The 23,146-nt window shown below is 35.3% G+C and overlaps 1 protein-coding gene across 1 annotated transcript in view; it reads left to right on the top strand.

Moving 5' to 3' along the window:
* Window positions 1–23,146, top strand: part of LOC142982340 (neural cell adhesion molecule 1-like) — a 150,137-nt gene that overhangs the window by 5,537 nt on the left and 121,454 nt on the right. Inside the window, exon 2 of the mRNA XM_076128801.1 lies at window positions 18,454–18,629. Coding sequence (XP_075984916.1) covers window positions 18,521–18,629 — 109 coding nt within the window. The 5' untranslated portion in view covers window positions 18,454–18,520. The remainder of the gene's footprint in view (window positions 1–18,453; window positions 18,630–23,146) is intronic.

Genomic DNA, 23,146 nt, shown 5'->3' with positions numbered 1-23,146 from the left:
AGAGTGTTTTACGCCTACATTTACTTTTATTTTACTAGTTGTAATAAGACACATGTGTTGAAGAGAGACCTTATTGACATCTGCACTACATTGAAAATGTTATTATCTGTGTACACGAGATAAAAGTAAGAAAAACAAATACTTGTAGTTACGATCGCGCTATATACTAAGTAGGGTCTAAGTAAATGTTACAAAGAGTATTCTTGTATACATAAACATAATTATCACGGTTTAGTTATACGGACGCAGGCATAAGCGACTTAAGACCATTTCATACGATTACTAATAAAAAATGCATTTTGAAATTAGTTACTCGTTTTTTAGCACGCAGCACCAATATGTGAGAGTATAATAAAACATAAAACTACCTCCGTGGCGCAGTGGTTTAGGTCGCCAGACCGCTACCATTGCCTCAGTAAGTCGTAGGTTTGATACCAACACTGAAAAATTATTTGTGCGAACCACAAATAATCGTTTCGGGTCTAGTTGTAATTTGTGTCCGTTGTTTCCATGTTTGTAAAAGTCCCCGCGACACAAGAGCAATTCTTAGTGCGGGAATGGTCTTTTTGAAAAGAAAAAAGTATACACGAAATTAAAAGTTAGACTTATTACTTCTGGTTATATAAGGCTGTGTGTTCTTACTGCAACTCATATCTGTGGTAAAAACTTATAGATTCTGTCCTTCTATAATATTGATTTCATTTTCTTCGTGTGGGTAGTAGGTAGCTTGGTGTCAATGCTGTTCAAGCTGCTCGAAGGCCGAGCGTTTCTATGGCAAGCAAAAGTCAAAACGTTCAAAAGAAAAAAAAAATCTACTTGTATCTTTGGCATAACTGCTAACTACTAACGACTAACCAATGGTAACGAAATAATAAAATTCTGAGTTGGCTTGCATGGTAAGATTTTCCTTGTTGGGTGTAGAAACACCACAGATAATATACTCGTGAAATATACCATTGCTAATTCTGTAGTTAACTCTTTATAAAAAAGACAAAAAAAATGCATATATAATTACGGGAAATACATAAACTGATCTAAATTCAGACTTGGATTTACATAATATGAAACTGAGATACACTCGAATCAATTAAAAAAGTATTCTTCAAAAGAAACTGACATTACAAAACACTCTTTAACTCCGGAGATAGTTCAACGAAACTCCGGAAATCTTTCCTCGCAGTTGCAAACAGTTTGCAAAAACCCAGCAATCCACAATCGGCAAATCTTAATGCCCTCCAACGATTTATGCGCCATATTTCCTTGTATTCAAAACAGTTTGGATGTACGGTTCGTATCTAAATTGCCATTTTTAAGATGCACCCGCTTGCAGCACTTATTTGGCACCCGGTGCAGTAATAATACGCTCTCTCGCCAAATGGAGCATGTTTCGCTATTGCTGCTGAATAAGTTATTTGTTGCTATTTTATATTGATGATGATGACCTGTTTTGAGTTATTTGTTTATGAAATATAATATACTATGAATCGTATTGGTGATGTTTTGCAAGAAGGTCAGGTGTTAAGTTCGTCCTATATGACAAGATGGATGTGAGAATGTAAAGCAATGGAAGTTTGTAAGAATCGTAGCGAGTGAAGTTCTTTGGTCTCTGCCTATCCCTTTAGGAAATTTTCGTGATTTTATGTATTACACATGTGATATTTAACAAATTAAAATAAAACAAACAATCACGCTACACATTATCTGTCTCGATGACCTAAACGTTTGTTATCTGATCACGAGGTCCCAGGTTCCATTCCCGATAAGGACAGAGTGCGTTTACATAAATACGCAACAAAGTAAAACATTTGCATAAACGTACGATTCTAAAGCTAAAATTATTAAGGCACTCATTTTGGGGTCCCCAAACGGTACCCCAATAAAAATTAAAATAGACGTCTGTTTGATTTTGGTGACACGGAAACTATCCCCTATTTAACCTTCAAAATGATGCTAACCCGCTTTAACTATAAATAGCATATTTACATATTTTGGGGTTATTTTAGGGCAGTGTTTAGTTAAGGAGTCAGTAACCAGTAACCAACAGTGATAGCCGAATGGTCTGAACTCTGAGCATCCCACGTAAGGGGTTGTTGGTACGAATACAAGGCGGCATCTAAATGACTTTTGGAAGTTATGTGTGTAAGTAGAAATAACTACTACTAGTTACGGTGAAGAAAAACATCGTGATAAAGAAGTAAGATAACTGAGAGTTCTTCATCACAGTTTTTTAAAGAGATAGAAAGTCCCCAATCGGCATTTAGCTATCGCGGCATCGTTGAATTCTCCAGATGCAAGCCTTCTTTAATTTCTGGAAGTAACTTTTACCCGCTGAGGCACATTAATGGCTTAAATTTATTTATGCAATAGCCAGTCACTAGTCAAAGAAATTTTTTCATTGACTTTTGCATGTTTCAAAGCTAATACAAGTGACTTTTTTTACCAGAAGGTTCATACAATTATTAGATTCTGTTGATCATAAGTCATCTGCAGAATCCACTTATTTTTTAATCCACGAACACTCAAGTCAGGACTCATAATCCCAAGATATTTCGTACAATAAACCGTGTGGTCTTTTAAGTACTTGGCAAGAATTTCTAATAAGATAATCTTCGTGCGCCAAACTACGAAGCTCGACGTAGCTGTTAAATTATATTATGCTAATTCTTTGCCTTATTTATTTTATTATATATTATTCTGTGTTCGTGTCAGTGGTATCTGCGGTATGTACCTATCATGTGTCCCTGTATATATAAACGTAGTTTATAATGTTATAATGTAACGGGTCTTAAACACGATTGAAAACTAAAGGTTAACTTATTCGTTTACCCGACGTTTCGATCGAATTGCATCGACTTTGATTCGATTCGACTCGATTGAACGAGAGCTTAAAATTGTTAATTCACTTCTGTTTAGTGTTTGATATTATTTCTATTAATTAAGAATCAGTCAATTACCTATATTATTTTTTGGAATCGATATAAACTTTGGTGCAGCCAGAATAATATAAATTACCGATAAATATAAATAAAAAAGGAAGTTTCCGTTCTCTACAACTCATTTCAAACAACATAAAGTTTCTACCAACTACTAAAAATTATAAAATCATTCCACCCAACAATACGAAAGAAAAGCAGCGTTCACAAAGCAGGAACGTAAACATCAAAAACATAAACACGAAATCAGCCCAGTCTTTTCAAAAAACGCATTCATAAAAGCATAAGCATTAAACAAACACGATATTAAAAGGCTTTGGACTAAAAACTGGACCGTTTACATACGGACAGACATTACGTAGATCATCGTAAATATTAAAAGAAAAAGCGAATGCAAACCAGAACTAGCCTCGGAATGGACTCATAAAGGATCGGTTGATAAGAACGTGGGGTCAGTGATAGCGATTACCGGTAGATTTAATTGCAATATTAATGTCGTCTCTTTGGAGCGGGGGGCATTGTTTCCAACTGCTGTTCATGTTTCATAAAAAAGAACAATGTTGGGTTGGGCAACCACTTAGGGGTATGAAAAATACATATTGACCGATTCTCAGACTCAGCATACTAAATATGCCCACAAAATTTCTTAAGAATCGGTCAAGCCGTTTTGGAGGAGTACGGGAACGAACATTGTGACAAGAGAATTTTATACATACATATATCAGAACTTTATGCATTTATAAAGTTCTATCAAGTTATGGGTATATAGTTACCCAGAGTTTGGTAACATGCGCGGTGTGTATTAAAAAAAGTTGATTATAAACGAGAGTAAGCATTTAATTGCCACATACGAGTACAATACATACTTAAATATATAATCGTGATGTATTTGAGTATTGTATTTGCGCATTGCATTTTCATTATTTTTGAGTTTTCAGTAAGGTGAAGGACATTCTTATGAGATAAAGAGTTAGATAATATAAATAAGGAAAGATAATAAAAATATAGCTATTTCGTCAAATATTATCGTCACGTACGAAATTTAATGTCTGTTTACGGCTTCCAATCAAAAGTTTATAGTTGTCTATTAAGCTTGGACTACTTGAACCAATCTATACTTTACGATGTTGTAAACACTATGGTAGTTTTTTATGATATTTTTATAATAGGCTTCGTAAAACGAACGCAGGCTTTTGAAAAAGAAATAGCTAAATATCGTGAGTTTTTGTAGCAGGAAATACTTGAGGTTTTATGACGGTTTTAGTTAATTATATGTTTTACTGCAGGTGAAGTTCAAGGTTATTTTCCGCGTTCGGTAAAGACAGGCTTTTACTTTGTTCAATTCTCTGTAATAGTTTTAATTTTAGTATTAAATTAAGATATAATTTTTGCTATATTACGAAGTAGTATTAAATTTAGCTCAGTTTTTTTAAAATATCTATTTAGACAGAACTACGAAGAAATAAAAAAAACTGTGGGAACTTTCATAGAACGGTTAGTAGAATAAATAGATATGCTTAACTTATCTGCCTTATCTTACAAAACACCATACCATTTATCAACCATTCCACAACACTATAAAATACCTTACCAACCAAAAATACCGATCACACCAGACACAAACCAAACACAAAAATATCAAAATCTGTAGCCGGATTTCCCCGCCATCAATGAGACCGCGCCCCACGCCCTGAACGTATTCAATACAATGCAAATAACAGTCCACTGTGGGACAGTGATAGGGGGTATTAACATACATTGTGGCGGCACCCCAGTTAATCTCGCTGTGGACCGCACAAAAATGTACAATGGCTCAAATGTTTTTATGTCTCACTTAGTTGTTTGTTTTAGGGTTTTTATAGGGTTTTACTATGACTTCATTATGGAGTTTTGAGGAAAAATTCATGTTGCGTTTGGGAGTGAATATTATCTTTTCCCTTTGACTTTAGGAACGTACAGTGAGCTATTTGACCGTTACGCTGGCTTTAACTTCGTTTTTACTGTGGCTATATTATAGAGTATTATATTGTAGAGAGTAGCTTGTGGCTTATTTACAACAGCCGCGCAGATCCACCTCCAAGGTTAGGCTACGCTGGCCGAGGTTGTTCTGTGGATGGGTGACCATATTATAAGTGCCTAGTTCGTCCGTTTCGGAAAGCATGTTAAATTGTGAGTGCCGGCTGTCATTTTCAAAGAACCAGTTTTACCGACGGGTATCGTGTTACAACCCAGGTAACGGGGTGTGGAGGTCCGAAAGGCAGTCGCTCCATGCAAAGCACTGGGATGTCAGCTGCATCCGGTGAGACTGGAAGCCGACTCCAACATAGTTGGACGAAACTCATGTTGTGTAGAGAGTACCTAATTAAAATATTCTTTGAAATTAATACTTTTAGTTAAATTAATATGGTAGACTCAAGGCTTAGCCCCCGAATTTCCTCATTCTTGGCAGCCTTATCCAGCAAATATTTACTTCTGTAAAATTGCAGATATAAGTATAACAACATTTTTCCGGATATTGATACAGAAGTGCATCGGTGTATAAGTGTATACATCTGGGTTCACTCGTATCACTTCACAGTCCAGTGCACATGCACTCACACAAGTATCACATTTTTTGTGCCGCTATAATATTTCCTTTGTATAAATACTTGTTTTTGTTGTGTGACGTATGTTTTAAGTTTTGTTAAGTCTATTAAAAATGTGAGGGGAAACGGTGAAATTATAATTATGTTGTAACAAGTAATAAAGTTGAGCGCGAGTTTCTAATTTGGTTTAAAATCTTACTATTTTTATTACTTTAAACTGAATGTTTATATTCCAAGTGTCGATTACAGTCGCATCAAAAGTTCTTATTTTTTTTTGTTAAAAATGACAACTCCCGCACTCAGAACTGCTCTTGTGTCGCGGGGACATTTACAAACATACAAACAACGGACACAAAGCACAACCAGACCCGGAACAATTATTTGTGGATCGCACAAATAATAGTACCGTGTGGGAACCGAACCCACGACCTCCCGTTGCAATGGTATCGGCGTGGCGACCTAAACCACTGCGCCACGGAGGCAGTCAATTAATTGTGGATCGCACAAATAATTCCGTGTGGGAATCGAACCCACGACCTACCGACGCAATTATAACGGTTCTTAAATATTGCACAATATCCCTTAGCAATAGTAAGAGAGAGGACTCAATAATAAATGTCAATAGTTTGAGTCAAAACGTGGGAGTATTAATTAATATCGCACAAATTAACCTTCATGAAACAATAGTCTTATTATGTGGTTAATTGCAGATTACTATTCAGAGTAAGAAGTTAATAGTATTAATTGTTGACGGCGAATTGTAATGATAACTGTTGTACCGATATTATGTACACTTATATACAAATAGAGTTTTAAGAAGCTAATGTATTTAGAGCTTTGTCTTAAAGGCAAATCTATACTTACATACTTATACAATATTATAAAGCTCAAGAAATTGTTTGTTTGTTTGTTTGAACGCGCTAATCTCAGGAACAACTGATTCGATTTGAAAAAGTCTTCCAGTGTTACATAGCCCGTTTAAGGCTATAGGCTATATATCATCACGCTACGACAAACAGGAGCAGAGTACCAGTAAAAAATGTTACAAAGTTTGCAAACGCGTATGTTTTTAATACACCTCTGCCTGCGCCTTAGCGTATTACAGCCGTGAAGTTAAAAACAGAAAGCTTCGTAAAATAGCCGTTGTTTTATAAATATAAAAAAACTCTGAAAAAATAATTACATTACTTAAGCTTCAAACTACATTACTAAAACTAAAAGCTACATTAAAAAGTACACTACTTAAATAAACGTACTATAACGTAGGCTAGTGTAAATTACCCTTAAACCTCCTTACGTCTGTACAATAATGGGCTAATAAGTTATCTTCCTTGCAACAATAACTTATATCACACGGGACATAAACCTGGGAACATAGTGCTTGTTAGTTAACTGCTAGTAGAAATACATGGGAATGTAAGCATTAAGTGTTAGACTTAAATGGTTTCTTGCTAACTGGATAAAGGTGGAATTTTAGGTCCCATACTTTTGCTGTATTTTTTTTCTATGCGATAGGTTGTCTTTAAAAACTGACTTTCTTTTTCTTAATTTATATCATACATTTTTAAATAAGCTAGTTATTTTTGAGGTTTTGTTCTTCAAATTGTATATTATTCTAAAAATACATGGCCTAAATAAGCAATATTTTTTTTTTTGTTGTGACATTGAAATAATATATTCCAGTGTAAGATATAGAGTATGAAGATGAAATAGTAATTTGCTAATAACACAATCAATCGCTTATCTAATTTAAGGCGAGCACATGTGTTATTATAATTATGTTGAGCAGTTTCTAAACTGTCTTAAGTGTTTTTTTAATATTAACTTAGTTATGACCATGTCTGTACATCGGATACGTTAAAGAAAACTTGTAACTACCGGTTAGAGTAAACGGACAGTATCGTCCGGGGTATCACGGAGTTTATAAGATCAAAGTAAGGCGTACCCGGGGGACACAACTAGTTTCATATTTACGTAACCAGATTTCGGGTGATCCTTTGTACATGTAGTTAAGTTAGGTTAAGTTAAAGCAAAGATAACCCGGAAAATGTATTAATTAGATTTATGAAGAGACGAACATGAAATCTTTGATGTCGGGATTAATATTTTTAACCAACTTAAAAAAAGAGGAGGTTCTCAATTCGATTTTATTTTTTAGTCAGAAAAATATTTTTTACTACCTTTATTAGAAGTACTAGAAGGGATGTTAATATCTGTTCTCGGCTGACATCCTTAAGGCATTCAAGACCTTACATCTCTCACTTTACAGGTGGAGACTCTTGACTTGACTTTTTGAGACAATAATGACTTATCCACATTTACTTATTTAACAAGCCTTTGCCCTTGATAAATGCTGTTATTTGAATTGAAAAATAAAAATTATCCAAAAATAATACGCATAGTTTCTTTAGCATTTATAAAATACTAACTCATGACCGTCTTTCCGCTGGCAATGTTTTACAAATTGATTTAACCATTTTGACGTAAAAGAAATGCAAACAACAAATGCACTGCCATATTTACAAATTGTAATAATGTAGCATAAGAGCATGGTCGCACTTTTGCCCGCCGCATGTTATTCTCCGAGATTTCTGACTCTTTTGAAAATGCCATATGTGGCGCAGTAAAATACATATTTATACCCGTGACTACACCTATCTGTTACGATATCATGCAACTGCATGACTAGAACATAGGCTTGCGTGTGCAATGTTCACGGGGGACCGAACTATTCCATGTTATCTGCACTACTTCATGTGGTACTTTGTTATTTATTGCGATTTCTAAGTTTGTTCTACGCTGATAGTGTTCGAGTTGTAGTTGATATTTATAGGTGGATTGCTTTTGTCTGTAGATTCACCTTTTTGGACGTCTTTTTAAAACTATGGATGTATCTAATTTATAAAATTCTCGCGGCACAGTTTTCGTTGCCATACTCCTCCGAAACGGCTTGACCGATTCTCGTGAAATTTTGTGAGCATATTGAGTAGGTCTGAGAATCGGCCAACATCTATTTTTCATACCCCTTAGTGATAGGGGTTGTCCACCCTTAACATTTATATTTAAATTTATATGGCAAAACAACGTTTGCTGGGTCAGCTAGTTTTACTATATTTCTCCGACGCAAGCTGCGCCTAATGGAGTTGTCACAGTTATAAGTAAAATTTTGTAATACTGGACTAGTAAATAATTACATACATTGTCAAGTTTCACTTAAATAACGCCTCTGTAGCGCGAACGATAGTAGTCGATAATGAAGTCATCTCGTGTTTAAGTCCCCAGTCGGGTAACGTAAAATTAAGACTTAAAAGTTATTTTAATACGTTCTCACTAGTTTAGTTACGTGCCATATTTTGGACAATTAATATGCTCGACAATTAATATACTTACTATTATATGGCACATAATTTATCGTAATTTTTTATGAGGAACATCAAGAAGTGTATGATGTTAGACATCACTTTCGAATACTAGGCCTAAAGTTGCAAAAAATACCAAATCTGCAATTTCAAGTAAAATTATCATTTCAAAACCTTAAATTATAACACACCTTCATATTTTCTAATAATGTTATTGGTGTATAAATTACAGTCGAAACTAGTAATAAACACTATAATTTACTTCTAACCTAGGCTAAAACAAGGCCTATTTTATCTAGATCTTTACACGATTTCTTTCATAAATCATAAATTGCTTAAATTACTTTTAAGTTACTCTGAACTTTAGTTTAACAACATTTCTAGGAATATTTAGATTGGTTTATGTTTCTAAAAACTGTTTTTATATGTTACTTTTTATTTAGCGTTATATTTAAAAAATCTTGTTCTTAATTATTCTCAGACTATATTACTTTTTAAGTTCTCCTTACGTGTGGGCTACTATAGCCCACAATACACAGTTATTTATTTAAATAGTTTCTGTTCCACCCCGAATTTTGACATACATCATCAAAATTTCATTCAAATCGGTTCAGTTGTTTAGGTATAAGAAGTAGGCAGACATAGTAGCTTTCGCATTAAAATTTATAATTTTAGTAAGGTTATTCGTACAGTACATAAAATTATACAATAGATGTAACTGAAGCGTTCTTCAAGGGCTTCTATGGATATCGACTTGACCTGCATATACAATAATATTATGTTAATTGTATTTCATCAACTTGAGTTATCTTGGTTTAAGCAATAAAGAATCAAAACAGATTTCAAACTACCAGCAGATTTATTTAAATACATAAATATCTGAAAGTTAAATACATACAAATTAATAAAAAAACATAAACTTTTATTTGGTTAAATACAATATTTAGATTATGTGGTGAAAACATCTCCTTTTAGGCATATAATATAGAAGCATTATTTTTTTGATTCTATTTCATTGTAATTGAATTTTTTCTTCGCTACGTCTCTTCATCACTTTCATTTACAGTATTTATTTCCTTAAAGATGACAGCATTCTGATGGTCCATTCCTCAAAGTAAACATATTGTACATACCCTAGATAACTGTAAACTACATTGACAAACGAAAAACCTTGTAGCACAGTAATGTAGCGTTTACATACTTTTCGATCTAACGTAATGGTTGCACATTAAAACGTTCGTAGCAATCGTAGCAGTATCTCGTAGCAGCCCGTAGTAGCTCGTAGCATTTGGGTCGTAGTAGCAATCATTTAAATTAGCATCTATTTCAATAGGTACAGTAGGTGCAAAGCGTCATGGCTGAAATATTGGTAAAAATATGTAAGTTTTGAAACAATAAAAAAAAAAAAAAAAATTGCGGAAAATAAACACTGCGTTGATTTAGAATGACTATGATGGGCACATTTTTTTTTATAATGATCTGTAATATAAATTGCTGATGTCTGTTACTATTCAGAACTAAACATAATTAACCAAATTCTACCCGTGACAATTCAATTCTGCGTGTAGTTTTTACGAGTAAAAAGTATATGCGTTAATCCAGGGCATCAATTGTTAACATAAATATATACATATTATGTGCCAAATTTTGTAAAATCCATGTTTTAGTTTCGTGAAGTAACAAAAATCCATCCATCTGCGCAAAGTTTGACGTTTATTATAGTTTAGTAAGGTTTCTTTAAAAAAATTCTGAGATATTGTTCTACCTATTTTTACTAACATCTAAACTGAGACTAATTAATAACCAATTAATAATTTCAAAAGTAATCAGTGAAAGCAACAACTAACTTCGTTCTTGTCAACTAATTTTCCACTCAACTACAAGTCAATAGAGAAACAATGTAGTGTCCCAGTTTGTCGCTCAAGACCTATGACTTAGCTTAACGAGTGCTTTCTAATTGCTGCCATAACAATAGGGAAAATATTTATATCTTTAAAACACGAAGGTAGTAGTTGAAAGAGCATAGCAGAAGACTTGTGAAAGTTTGTAAGTTTGTAAACAATAAAAGAATATTAAACTCAATGCTTAACCGCCACTTGGTCAATATGGTGGACTCTAGGTCTAGCCCATCCATCATCGCAGGATACCCTTGCTTGGCAGAAGCAGAGCAATGGGTGAAGTAAATTTATTAAAAAAAAAATACAACAATCTTTGTTTTCTAAAAACATAACAAAAATAAATAAGTAGGTTTATCATCATCATCATCATCATCTCAGCCGGGAATCGTCCACTGCTGGACAAAGGCCTCCCCCATCGAGCGCCAATAGGACCGGTCCTGGGCCGCCCTCATCCATATATCATATATATAATAATAATAATAATAATAATAACTTTTTATTTCAACCAAGAGGTCATAGGAACAGTGAGATCACAGGACATACATATAAAAACTTAAAACTAAAACAAACTATGAAAGAAAAAGACAACAGAATTTAAAATTATCTCGAAGATTGAGATCCGACTGCCAGTAAATGCACCATTGCGCAATGGTTCAGGTACCGACAATCGAATCTCTCCGTAAACATCCTCAGGATGCTATTGGGGCTGGCCCGCACCCTTCGCAACAGGGACGTGCATCTCTTACGCATTGTGGCATAAAAGCAGTTTACGCGTGCTTCTGCAAACATCCCTGAAGCACTACAGAAACGAGGCAAGCCCAACAGCACCCTAAAACCGTTATTGTATTGTATACGAAGAGCGTTGTACTGTCTTTGCGTGTAACTAACCCACAGGCTGCTCGTGTAGAAGGATGTACAGTAAGCTTTGAATAGAGTGAGCTTCACATCCCTCGTACAGCGAGCAAACCTGCGTGCCAGCATATTAGCTCGGACAGACAACGCTCTCCGTTCACGTTCTATGTCTGCATCGTCCTTCAAGTCAGAGGTTACTATGTGACCTAGGTATTTAAACTGATCGACCCTCTTAAGGGCTGTACCATTAAGCTTAATATTAGGTACATTATCACTGTTTTTACCTCTGACTTGAAAGACCATGCATTCACTCTTTTTAACATTGTACCTCAAACCATGGGTAAGAGCATATCTCTCGCAGACACCTATAAGTTGCGATAATCCACAGACCGAGGCGCTCAGCAGAACCATATCGTCAGCATAACTAATGTTATTTAAACATGTACCGTCAATATGACAACCAAGACGAGTGCTGCTGAGCTCCTCGATGAGTGCATTCACATACAGGTTAAATAATTTAGGCGAGGTTAGCCCCCCCTGCCTTACTCCGCATTCTAAAACATATGGTTCCGAGTGCGTCCCCGACCATTTCACAACATTAACCTGGTTACGATACCAAAATTTAAAGATATTTTGTAACTCTACTGGCATGTTAACGTTACTGAGTTTTTGCCACAATATGTCGTAATTGACCAGGTCAAATGCCTTGGAAAGGTCGAGGAAGCAAGCGAAAATTGGTGTTTTACGGTCTGTGTAGTACTTGACCGTCTGTTTTAAACACAAGATGGCGCTCTCCGTAGAAAGACCAGACTTGAAGCCAAACTGGTTATCATGAATGTTGATATATTTATCTAGTTGTGTTCCAAGCAGACTGTCAAGCACTTTGGCACTTATAGTCGCTAATGAGATCGGTCTATAGTTAGACTTATCACTTACATCTCCAGTCTTGTTTTTAACGATCGGTACCACCACAGTTCTCATCAGTGCTTCCGGTAAGTATGAGTGCCCTAAACAAAACGCATACAGCATTGCGAGTACCCGCGGTAGGTGGGGTCCGGCATATTTAAAGTGTTCTATGCTAAGACCATCGTGACCTGGCGATTTACCTCTTGACATATTGGTTATAACTTTCAAGATCTGTTTCGCTGTGAATTTAGTTGGTATGGTCTGGTCACTCGGCCTCACACTTAATGACGACTGTGATGGTCCCAATGGCGACTTGACTGTGAAGTGTTCCTTAAATATGTTAGCAATATCTTTATGATCACTTATGCCCTCTACGTTCACAGGTAGGCTAGGTTTACAAACAACCTTATTGGTAGACTTCCAGAAATTACTAAAGTCATTCTTAGAGTGAAGCGATGCGAGTTTGTCCATTTTGATTTGATCACAATTATTTTGACACCATTTCAAACGTTCTTTAAAATGTTTTCGACTGCTACGCATATTTTCATATAAAGTACCCGAACTAGGTTTACCGTACCACACCCATATCAAAAAAGTACGCCTCGCCTCCTTGTGAGCCTTATCAACATATATATTCCAGCCCGCAACAGGCTTTTTTCTAACACTATGTTTACTATTTACACTATTAATATTATAACTATCTTCCGCAGCGGAACTTAAAGCACTAATAATACTACTATATAACTTATCAATAACAATTCTATGCGTAAAATTATCACAGGCATAATCAGCACAGTTTGTAAATTCAGACGGAAAATCAATAAGTCTAAGTCTCTCATGACATAATTTATTATACAATTGAATTTGTTCCTTTTTTCTTTCGCCCCAAATTATTTTATTATTATGATAAGTTTCTATGGAACACAACAGTTTAGGTTTGATTACGTTAAGCTGAACTTCAATAATAAGTGGGAAATGGTCTGACCATAAAACATCATATAACACTTTAATATCGACTATAGACGAGAATGCAGATTTGGTGACTATACAATGGTCCAGCCATCGCCTGGAACCGTTTGCCTCACTAATAAAACTATACGTGTCTGAATTTACACCTAATAATTCAACGTCTGCACAAATAAACTCTAATTCACTACAAAAACTAATAAGCTCCTTATAAAACAACTCGTTTGGATGAGCATTAAAGTCACCTAATATGTACACTGACTCAATATCCTCATTACTAGTTATTGCACTTACTAAACCTAAGCAGTCTGTAAATTCCGCTAGGTTAATTACATTATCGGTCGGCATATATACACTTAGCACTAAAAGAGATCTTTGGTCTATAGATATTTTTATGGCACATACCCTTGGGTTATCACACGGCACTATTGACACATCACTGAACACGGTTTTATTATACAGCAACGCAACTCCTCCATACGGTCGTCCACGCAGCATGCCCGCCGCCGTGTCCACCGCCGACGTACCCGTACAGCCGAACTTGTCATCAATTTCGCTAAGAAATGAGACATCGTCCGGGAGCAGCCACGTCTCTTGTAAAGCAACTATGTCAGCGATCCGGCACAGTTGTCGTACACTCTCAACAGAGCGCTTAACACTTTTACAGTTCAAGCTTGCTAATTTGATGTTATTGTTGTTACGATATCTATTATTTATTTCCACGATGGTTTAAAATAGGGCCATTAACAGTATCATTGTTGTTCGTAAATTTTTTGGGTCTGAAGTTAATAAAACGTCGGAATATTATGCCTTCTGGCCATAGCTTTTCATCAAGAAATAGTTGTACCTTACGCTCCGGAACAAAAAATTTATAGGCTTTATAATCCTTTTCTCTCGCGGATGATATCTTTTCTAACTGTATATTTTCCTGTGTTTTTGCATAGATATACTCCATAATGTCGTTGTCGGTCGTATCCTTGTGAATTCTGGTAATAAAAATCGGTATTTGTCTATCGGCCACTTTAAATTTACAGTCTTTCACATTTGAAACACCCACCGTTCCTAGATAACGATAGTTCGGTTTACGTTTTTTCCTTTGTACAACATTCCACTCATCATTATACGCATTCGTGTTATCGTTCACTAAACGTACAGTGTCGCGCGGTGCATCGAACAGCTGACCGCCGGCCGGCGGCGCTCGCGCGCAGGTCACCGAGGTCACTATCTCCTTCCCCGCGCTCCCCGCCTTCACCGACGACACTGCAAGCGCGGTAGAATTAGGCGCGTCCTTTTTTGAATTTTGGCCGTTTGTTTGCAATATAAAGGACCGCGTCCTTTCGTTAGGCGATGTCGGGTATAACGTTTCATGCTGGATAATTGTGTTCTCGATGATTGTTGAATCCACTTTAGATAAATCACACACGTTTGGAATAATAGATGCGTCACTTTCGTGATTTTCAGTTTCTATGTAACAATTATTACGGATTGGTTTCGGTGTTGATTGGAATGGCGTACAATTTATGTTTTTAATATCACTTAATGCATTATTCAGTTGTTCAGACGTCACATAGTTAGACTTAATCATTTTTAAGTCGGTTTGCATCAACAATAAATCCTTCAAAAGCTTCGTCACATCTACGTGATCAAAAGTCACTGGCGGTAGTTTTTCCAAATCTCGAGCCACAAATACCGGCATCACCTCAGGATCTGTTCCCTTGAACAAGGCAACTATGTCTTCCATATCACGATCCTCCTTTCCCTTATTCCTACGAACAATTCGACGCTTCTCCGTTGATATAGATTCAAATAGTAACGACTTTGAACGCTTTATTTCTTCGCTTTTGAATGACGAAACACATATTCTCGTTAGACTTTCTTCATCTATTACGGATATTTTATTCTGCACATAAGCTAGAAGCTCATCGATCACAATATTACAACTATTACACTTTATTATTGACGACATTATTACGAGACGCGCGCGCAGCGCAGCTACATCCGCACTCTCGCGGCGCCGAACGCGGAATGATAATATAACGCGGAATATATATATATCATAGTAGGTTTATGATAGGTTGTAAATATGTAAAGAAAAATAATAAAATATATCTAGTTGTCAGTACAGTTTGGCCTGTCGTAAAAGTTAAACGGAATTCACGTTACATATGGAATGCCTATTACCTATGCGAAAAAAATACCTGCCTATACCTCACCTAGAATGGAACCTGAGACCTTGTGTTTTTCAGTCGCATAAACTATCGTCCATTCGCTATAATAAATATCTAGGTTACTACACGATTAATAGAAATCCGTTAAATAATTTGCCCTTTACAAACTTGTTCAACTGGTATACAATTAGTTAACAATTTAGTTACACTAAATTATTTGTGAAATAATCAGTGACCCAAATTGTAATAATAATATTGAGGTCAGATATTGACATTTATGATTTACTAATCATAGACTATTGGAAGCTTTAGTTACTAAATTGTAGTAAAACATTTTCAGTAGAATAGTTTTTAGAACGTTTTTTCGTTTGAAAAAGAGGATGATTTTTTCAAAGACTGTTCCTTTTGCAAACAATGGACACAAAATTCAACTAGATCCAATAGGCAACTAGACTAGACTACTGTTACCTTTTATTTTTTTGTGTCGACTTACAGAATCAAATCTACAACTGCACATGCATGGAGAGTATCGTAGCGACCACCTAAACCATTGAGCAACGTATTTGGATTACCAAAAGACTTGGTCATTTCTGATTTATGTTTGAATATTTTTCAATAGTAGCCTGCAGTTTGCTAACGTGCACGGTATATGGAAATAGGCTTACCTCCTATTATAAAGGACGAATATTGTTAATGGCTAAACGTAGGTGTATTTCATATACCCCTGCCTACATCTTTGGGTATAACATGCGTGATGTATAGTAGACGACGTCGTGAGCATATTACATAAATTTGATAATAGTTTCGGATCCCGAGTAGGTAGAAGTCAGGTGCGGCCGCACGCAAAACCTAGTCCCAGATTTTTATGATACACATCAGTGGTACGATTTCATACGATTACATGTATAAAGTTTTATTTCGCGCCCAAAACAAATTATAACGATGTTATTACAGAGGGCAAGGCCGTGTTATTTTTAATTTTATTACAATTGTAACCTTAAGAGTTCGTACGCACTTGGATGTGTTAGACGTACGGTTAAACACAATTACGGCGTGTGTAGTTTTAAAGCTTATAGCTATCGTTTTTTAAAGTAATACTCTATAACAAATGTTGGACGACATTACGGCTGAAACAATATTTTTAATAGAAATAGATTCAAAATGAAATACCGAAATGTTTTTTAACGCTTACGAAAGATGTAACTGTTCACAGTATTTGACTGTAATAGCTCACATTTCCTGTTGCCCTACGTGAGTGAAGAAAGCGATGCGATGCGATGTGAATGCAAAATATATGTCAAAGACGATCATCCGTAGCCTTAGTATTGAGCATAGAGAACCGGGTAGCTGTGGAAATATTTTGTACGAAAATCTGATCAGCGCCTCTAGCAGAAGTATCAGCATCGTAAAAATATTTTTACAGTACATTTCGAATGTCAAACTCTCGATACTCAATGGTTTCAATTTTAGAGAACTGCACTATGCTTCTCGCATTCCCGTTATTTACATGTAGGCCACATGTATATTAAATAGATTTTTGTTTTAAATTCGTCCCATCAAGCGTCTATTTCTAAATCGCGCGGTTCTAAACCACGTGTTTCAAACCGCTTAATGTGCGCGTGTTCTTACGCAGGTTTTGTCAGTTTGTATCGAGGTCTGTGCATGATAAGCGCCATTTTACTTTTAATTGTGCCGTCCTACGTCTATTTGTAGATAATGGTCTGTCCGAGTGTTTATCATATTGCTCTGAATGTGTGTTTCACATTCAAAAAAGCTAATTATTTTTTATGTTTCGATTACCTATTGTTATATTGGGATTACCTGTGTTAAATTGTGTAATTGTTTTTGTGATATAATTTTCTGTTATTCCCTGAGTATAGAAAATCTGAAAAGTCGTAACAGTGTTTAGTTTTTGTCCTATGTAATAATAGATGAGTCGATTGCACTATATCGAACAGGTTGATATACAATAAAAAACATGATGTTACTGAATTTTTTTTAAGGAAAAGCTTAAATTGACAGGTTTGGGAGCCACACCTTTCTAATTGATGGCAAGTCTAATGACATATTATGACAATCTTACTCAACACTCTAAACTAAACTCTTTAGAAAATTGTCTTATATGAACAAAACGGGCAAAAAAAGTTAAAATCGAATCCCGTACCTCACGATCAGAACGAGCTGCACGCTACCACTCAAACAGCTAAATTAATAATTATACATTCAAACAAAGTATCTCGATCACATAAAACAATTGGAACTCATATTTTCAAAACGCCTAAAGGTGACAAAAGATTGAGCACGATCGTAAGGCGTGTGATTTTAGCGCCCTCTGTAATTATGTTAATGTTCCTAATGAACGGTCATTATGACTGAGGTCACCTACTTGTGACTCAATTGTTTACGTGTAAACCCATATTTTATATGAAATTTAATATTTTGTAGAATTTGGTTGCGTATTTTTTTGTGGTGAAAGAGTTTTTGCGAGTATCTCTCTTTTTAATTGCTGGCGTAATAGCGATATAAGCTTACATATGTACGGGTCAGCGCATAATCAAGGTCGATGCAATTCGATCGAAACGTCGGGTAAACAAAAAACCTTTGTTTTTCAATCGTGTTTAAGACCCGTTGCGTTATATAGGTAATATTATGTATTACAAATAAATTCCTAAAATAACGCCCTGGTAAGTCGAATGGAAGGTAGGCCTAATCACTTCCCCAATCTGAGGGGCCTTGCAGTGGGACATTACTGGGTTAAATTTCAAGTTAATTTTCTATTGTTCCAGGTATCAACCGTGACCACAGACAATGTAGAGTGTTGCGTCAAGATGACAGTTTGCCGTTGAAGACAAGATGGCGGGTAGTTTTGGCGGGAAAGTCGCGTGGCGCGCGCTCCTGTTCGCTGTGTTACTAGACTATGTCATCTGTCAAGTCGGCTGGACGGAGGAGAATGACGATATTGGTAAGATTTACAGTATTATTAGTAGATATTATGGTAGTTCTGTAAATGCGGACTTACATTGAGCACGAAAATTTACTGAATCCTAGTAGTATGATATGTCTACTTTTGTTGAAGTTACAGTAACACATGCTCTCAAATTCGATTCGTGGGGTTGGGAGTGTTGTATTTTTTCCAATTCCTGTTGGAATATTTTAAATTTTATTTAAAAGTTACAATGATCAATAATATTCATTCCCGTTACATTACATAGGCTTGCATATAACTTATTAAAATGAAAAAGTACAGAAATTCATAAAATTTTGTGGCACAGACAAGATATAACTAAATAAAAAGTAAATGTATAGGTTAAGTCAGTTTTTCACACATTTTGTTCAACTGTACCATTTTTTTCTTAACATTACTTTCATACAACCCCATAATTTTTACACTACATAACACCCTTACAAGATCTAACAAAAAGAAACCTTTAGCGATTGTTCTTTGATATACAGCCTTTAGTTCATCCCCCGGACATCAAACTTCAGTCCTCAAGCAATTTTCCTTCATGTCAGTCTTCGTACCCCCGAAGGTAGTAAAGTGCGATGACCTTGAGGTTAATGACCCGGTAAACTTATAGCCCTAATTGTTTTGTGTTTAAGGAGGCAAAACTTATTCGTTGTAAAGGAAATGGGACCATGTTAGCGTTATTTACTACAAATTGGATAAGTTTAAAAAGGTAGAAAGTAATTAAAATGTATGATTGATGATTAATTAAAAACTAAAGGAAATTTAATTAGGTATAAGCTTTGAAGTTCACATAAATCATTGGTGCTGATCGGAAATAGAAGTCAGAAAACGATGTATAGAAACAAAACAGACACTTTTCCAAAGAATTTTTAGTATCACTGTTTGCCGTGTCTGAATGCAAAACCATTGTAATAGCTTTAAAAATGTACCAATTAATTCGTTTATTAAAGTTTTCTACATTTACATGGAGCGACGGCTTGTCGGACCAACACAACACTGTTACCCGGGCTATAACACGATACCCGTAGGTAAGACTGGTAGTCAGACTTTAAAGCTTCTGACTACTGTCAAGGATCTTAAAAATACATATTTCTAAATCACCTGAGACCCTTGCTTTCTAGAACAATATCCAAACTGGAATTATTTCAATGCAAGATAACTCACTGGCATATACTAGTACTTATAAAAAGCCTCAAGTATATTTTGTATCTAGTTTTAATATTCGCAAACCATTCACTTGAAAAGACTTGACCTCATTCAAAAGTAATAGTCTGCGAAGTTACTATATTGTAAACAGAGGTTTAATATTTTCAATACAATAAAATGTGGGTACGCTGTTTAAACTGATTACTTATGGCGTAAGATGAAAAGTTTTGTGTAAATTAGAAGACTTGATGCAATTCATATTTTTAATGATATTTACCGAAAGGCTTGAGTTTAATTACATGGGGTTTTTCTTTAGTCTTCATTTTCTAGATGTTTTTAGCAAATGGGCTAAAATCAGCATGGCATATTCAAGGCGTAACCCTCCATAATCTTAGAGGAGATCATGACTAGCAGTGGGGCAGAAATGGGACTGCATTTAATGATAGGAGTAACTTGAACATATATCAATGCAAAGCAATGCCACCAAGATGATTTTTTGGTAAAATATGTGAGTTCATGATCACTGTATATTTATTTCTGCAAAAAATATAGTAGGTGTGAACACATTCATGACCACTGTACTTTTATGCACAAAAAAATATCTGTAATAAAAATAGCACCAAAATATAACTCCTCATTGAACCAGTTGAACAGAATATTTCCAATTATTTGATCAGAAACAAATTGCTGAACGAACTAATTTTGTTAATTCTATTTACTTTGGCGTTTCATAATAGATTTCTTTTATATTTGGCTTATTGATCTCGCGAGTCAGTCGGGCTTGCAAATTTATAGTACTTTCGATAATGGAGCGAAGCCTTTTTCTGCTATAAGAGATACGGTTATTTTCAAGTATTTGCTGTTTGTTTTAATGTGAAAGGGCCTTCGATATCTGTTATTTTGTTGAATTCATTCGAATTTTATCAAGTTTTTTGTTATGAACAGTTTTTTGGATATTTTAAAGACAGTTCTTGCTTGTAATGTCATAAATTCTGAGTTGTTGGGACTTTTACAAACAACCAAGAATAAAGTTGGTACAATTGGACTAGAAAAAGAAAAATAATAATGGATCATAATTATAACTAAGTATTTTGTGATGAAATTACCAGTAGCGACATAAGTTGTATTGTCCATTAACGCCTTAGTACACTGTTCTTTGCAAAGACTAGCAGTTTTATTACGATCAACGATTAGTGTCTGACCATTATCATCATCATCATAGGCTTAAAGAAACTTTTTGTGAAAATGTTAATTCTATTTAGTCTCGGAATAACTTCAAGGCTCAGTACAAACAAGTAAAGAAAACGAATCATAGTAAAAGTGTAGTTCACTCATAGGGTCGGAGAAGGATGGCTCGAATCAGGATTAAGGTTCCTTTGTTTATTCTCACATCACGCGAAATTGGACTTGTTCCCTTTTACGGCCGAGGGTTTGATCTACGATTGCATAATGTTTCAGGCATATACGAAAATTCTTGAATATTTTTGTTAGTATATAGGCAGCTCATTTGATATTATCCAGCTATAAGTTTCCTTGGCTCGTATCCGAAGAAATATCCCCTTTTTGTGTTACGTACGGGTTAATTTCTAGCCTATGTATGATACTGGGTCTTTAACTTTCTTTGTGTTAACTGTCATCAAAATCGGTTTAGCGGTGTAGACGAGGCGGCAGACAACGTATTCGTTATAGATAGTAAAGACGCATTTTATATATTAATATGTAGATACTCGATAAGTGCTGTAATGTCTCTTGCGTTTATGGTCATTACACCGCTCCTATACTTACGCGATGTTAAAAATAAAGTAAATTCTACCTACACAGAAATGTTCTTTACAATCAGTAATTACAAAGATTTGCACCCTTAAACAAATCATACGACATATTGCTTGAAATCATGCTCAATAATAGGTACAGTACTACCCGTTTTAAATTATAATAAAAGTAAGTTAATCCCTATAACATATACTTTACGTCTTTAAATATAATACATACAAGAATTAGAGCCTTTGTTTACCAATGCCAAATTACCAAACAATCCCATTAACTTTAAACCAAATGTATTTTAAAACGAACCGCAAAAGAATCAATTCGTGCCGATAGAACGTCGATGTCTGACAGCTATTCCTAGTCTAGACCACGAGCTGTATTCACTGGAACACCGCAATAGACTGGACAGTCGACAGAGAGTGACTTGTGTTGATGGCAAAAAGCCGAGCTCTGATTGACTGCTTGATTTTAGAGAGATCGTTCGATCGAGCTAGCTGTGTAACTATCGAGTTACTGGGAAACTGATGTAATTTTCAAAGGTTTGCATTGAAAGTATTTGTGGTACCATATCTTTGAAAAATAAGTGTTTTGTTAAAATGTAGTAAGAGTAACTGTTCAACTCCTAGCGTAAATCGAAAATTTTACAGCATCACAAAATACTATATTTTAAAGTAATTTAATTTGGCCAAATAATTAATATCGATGACAACACCAATTATAGGAAATTACGCTACAGAGTTTATATTTTCCGAAACAAATGTAATGACTTTTGAAACTTTACTTTACTTTATTTCTGTACACGGTAGTCAGTATCTAACGAGGATATTTTATATTCTTGTACTATTCAAACAAAATTCCGGATCAAATGGAATTGTGGTCAGAAACATGCGAAATTTCATAGAATTTTGGTTTTTAGTCGATTGTGTGTAACCTCAACATGCGCTTACTGTTTTTCTCAGAATTTCGCCCCACAGTCAAACAACGTAATCAGTGACATTGATACTGATTCTCTACCTCCTTCGTAATACAACAAAAAGAGTAGATGTCCTATTTCTATCGACTATCGACAAACAACTATAGTACGATAATTAACTAACTACCTTTGATGAGCACGATTTTTCTTGATTATTATTCTGTGTATTTACAAAATTTAAAAGCCGTTGATTGTTATTAATTCTGAATTTAATATACCTCCACCAGCCGCTAACCTTGCATCTTAAACTCTCTACTAAGTTGCCGAAGTAGCAATAAATTTCGCACAAAAAAATCACCGCGCTTCTAGCCTATTCCGGAGGAACTAATTCTTCAAGTTTAACCGTCAAATTGAAAGCAATATGGAGGAAGCCGGACCATAGTACAGTACACAAGCAATTGGTACGATTCTTTATAAGTAACCCAGTGTATGATATAAATCTCTATTTTGCCTGCGGGGCTAACGCGTCCATAAAACATTTTTATTACTGTAATTTAGTACAACAGTGTTGACCCCTTCGCACCTTTGAATAGGGGGTGGAAAGGGGGGGCCTTATCCGAAATATTTTGATAGATGTGCTGCCGTATCTTTTACCATTGATTTATTTTTTAATTGTACCTTTTAG

This window comes from Anticarsia gemmatalis, chromosome 21 (assembly GCF_050436995.1).
Source record: "Anticarsia gemmatalis isolate Benzon Research Colony breed Stoneville strain chromosome 21, ilAntGemm2 primary, whole genome shotgun sequence".
Lineage (NCBI taxonomy): Eukaryota > Metazoa > Arthropoda > Insecta > Lepidoptera > Erebidae > Anticarsia > Anticarsia gemmatalis.
Note: the sequence above shows the minus strand (reverse complement) of the source record. Positions and strands in the feature narration are given on the sequence as shown.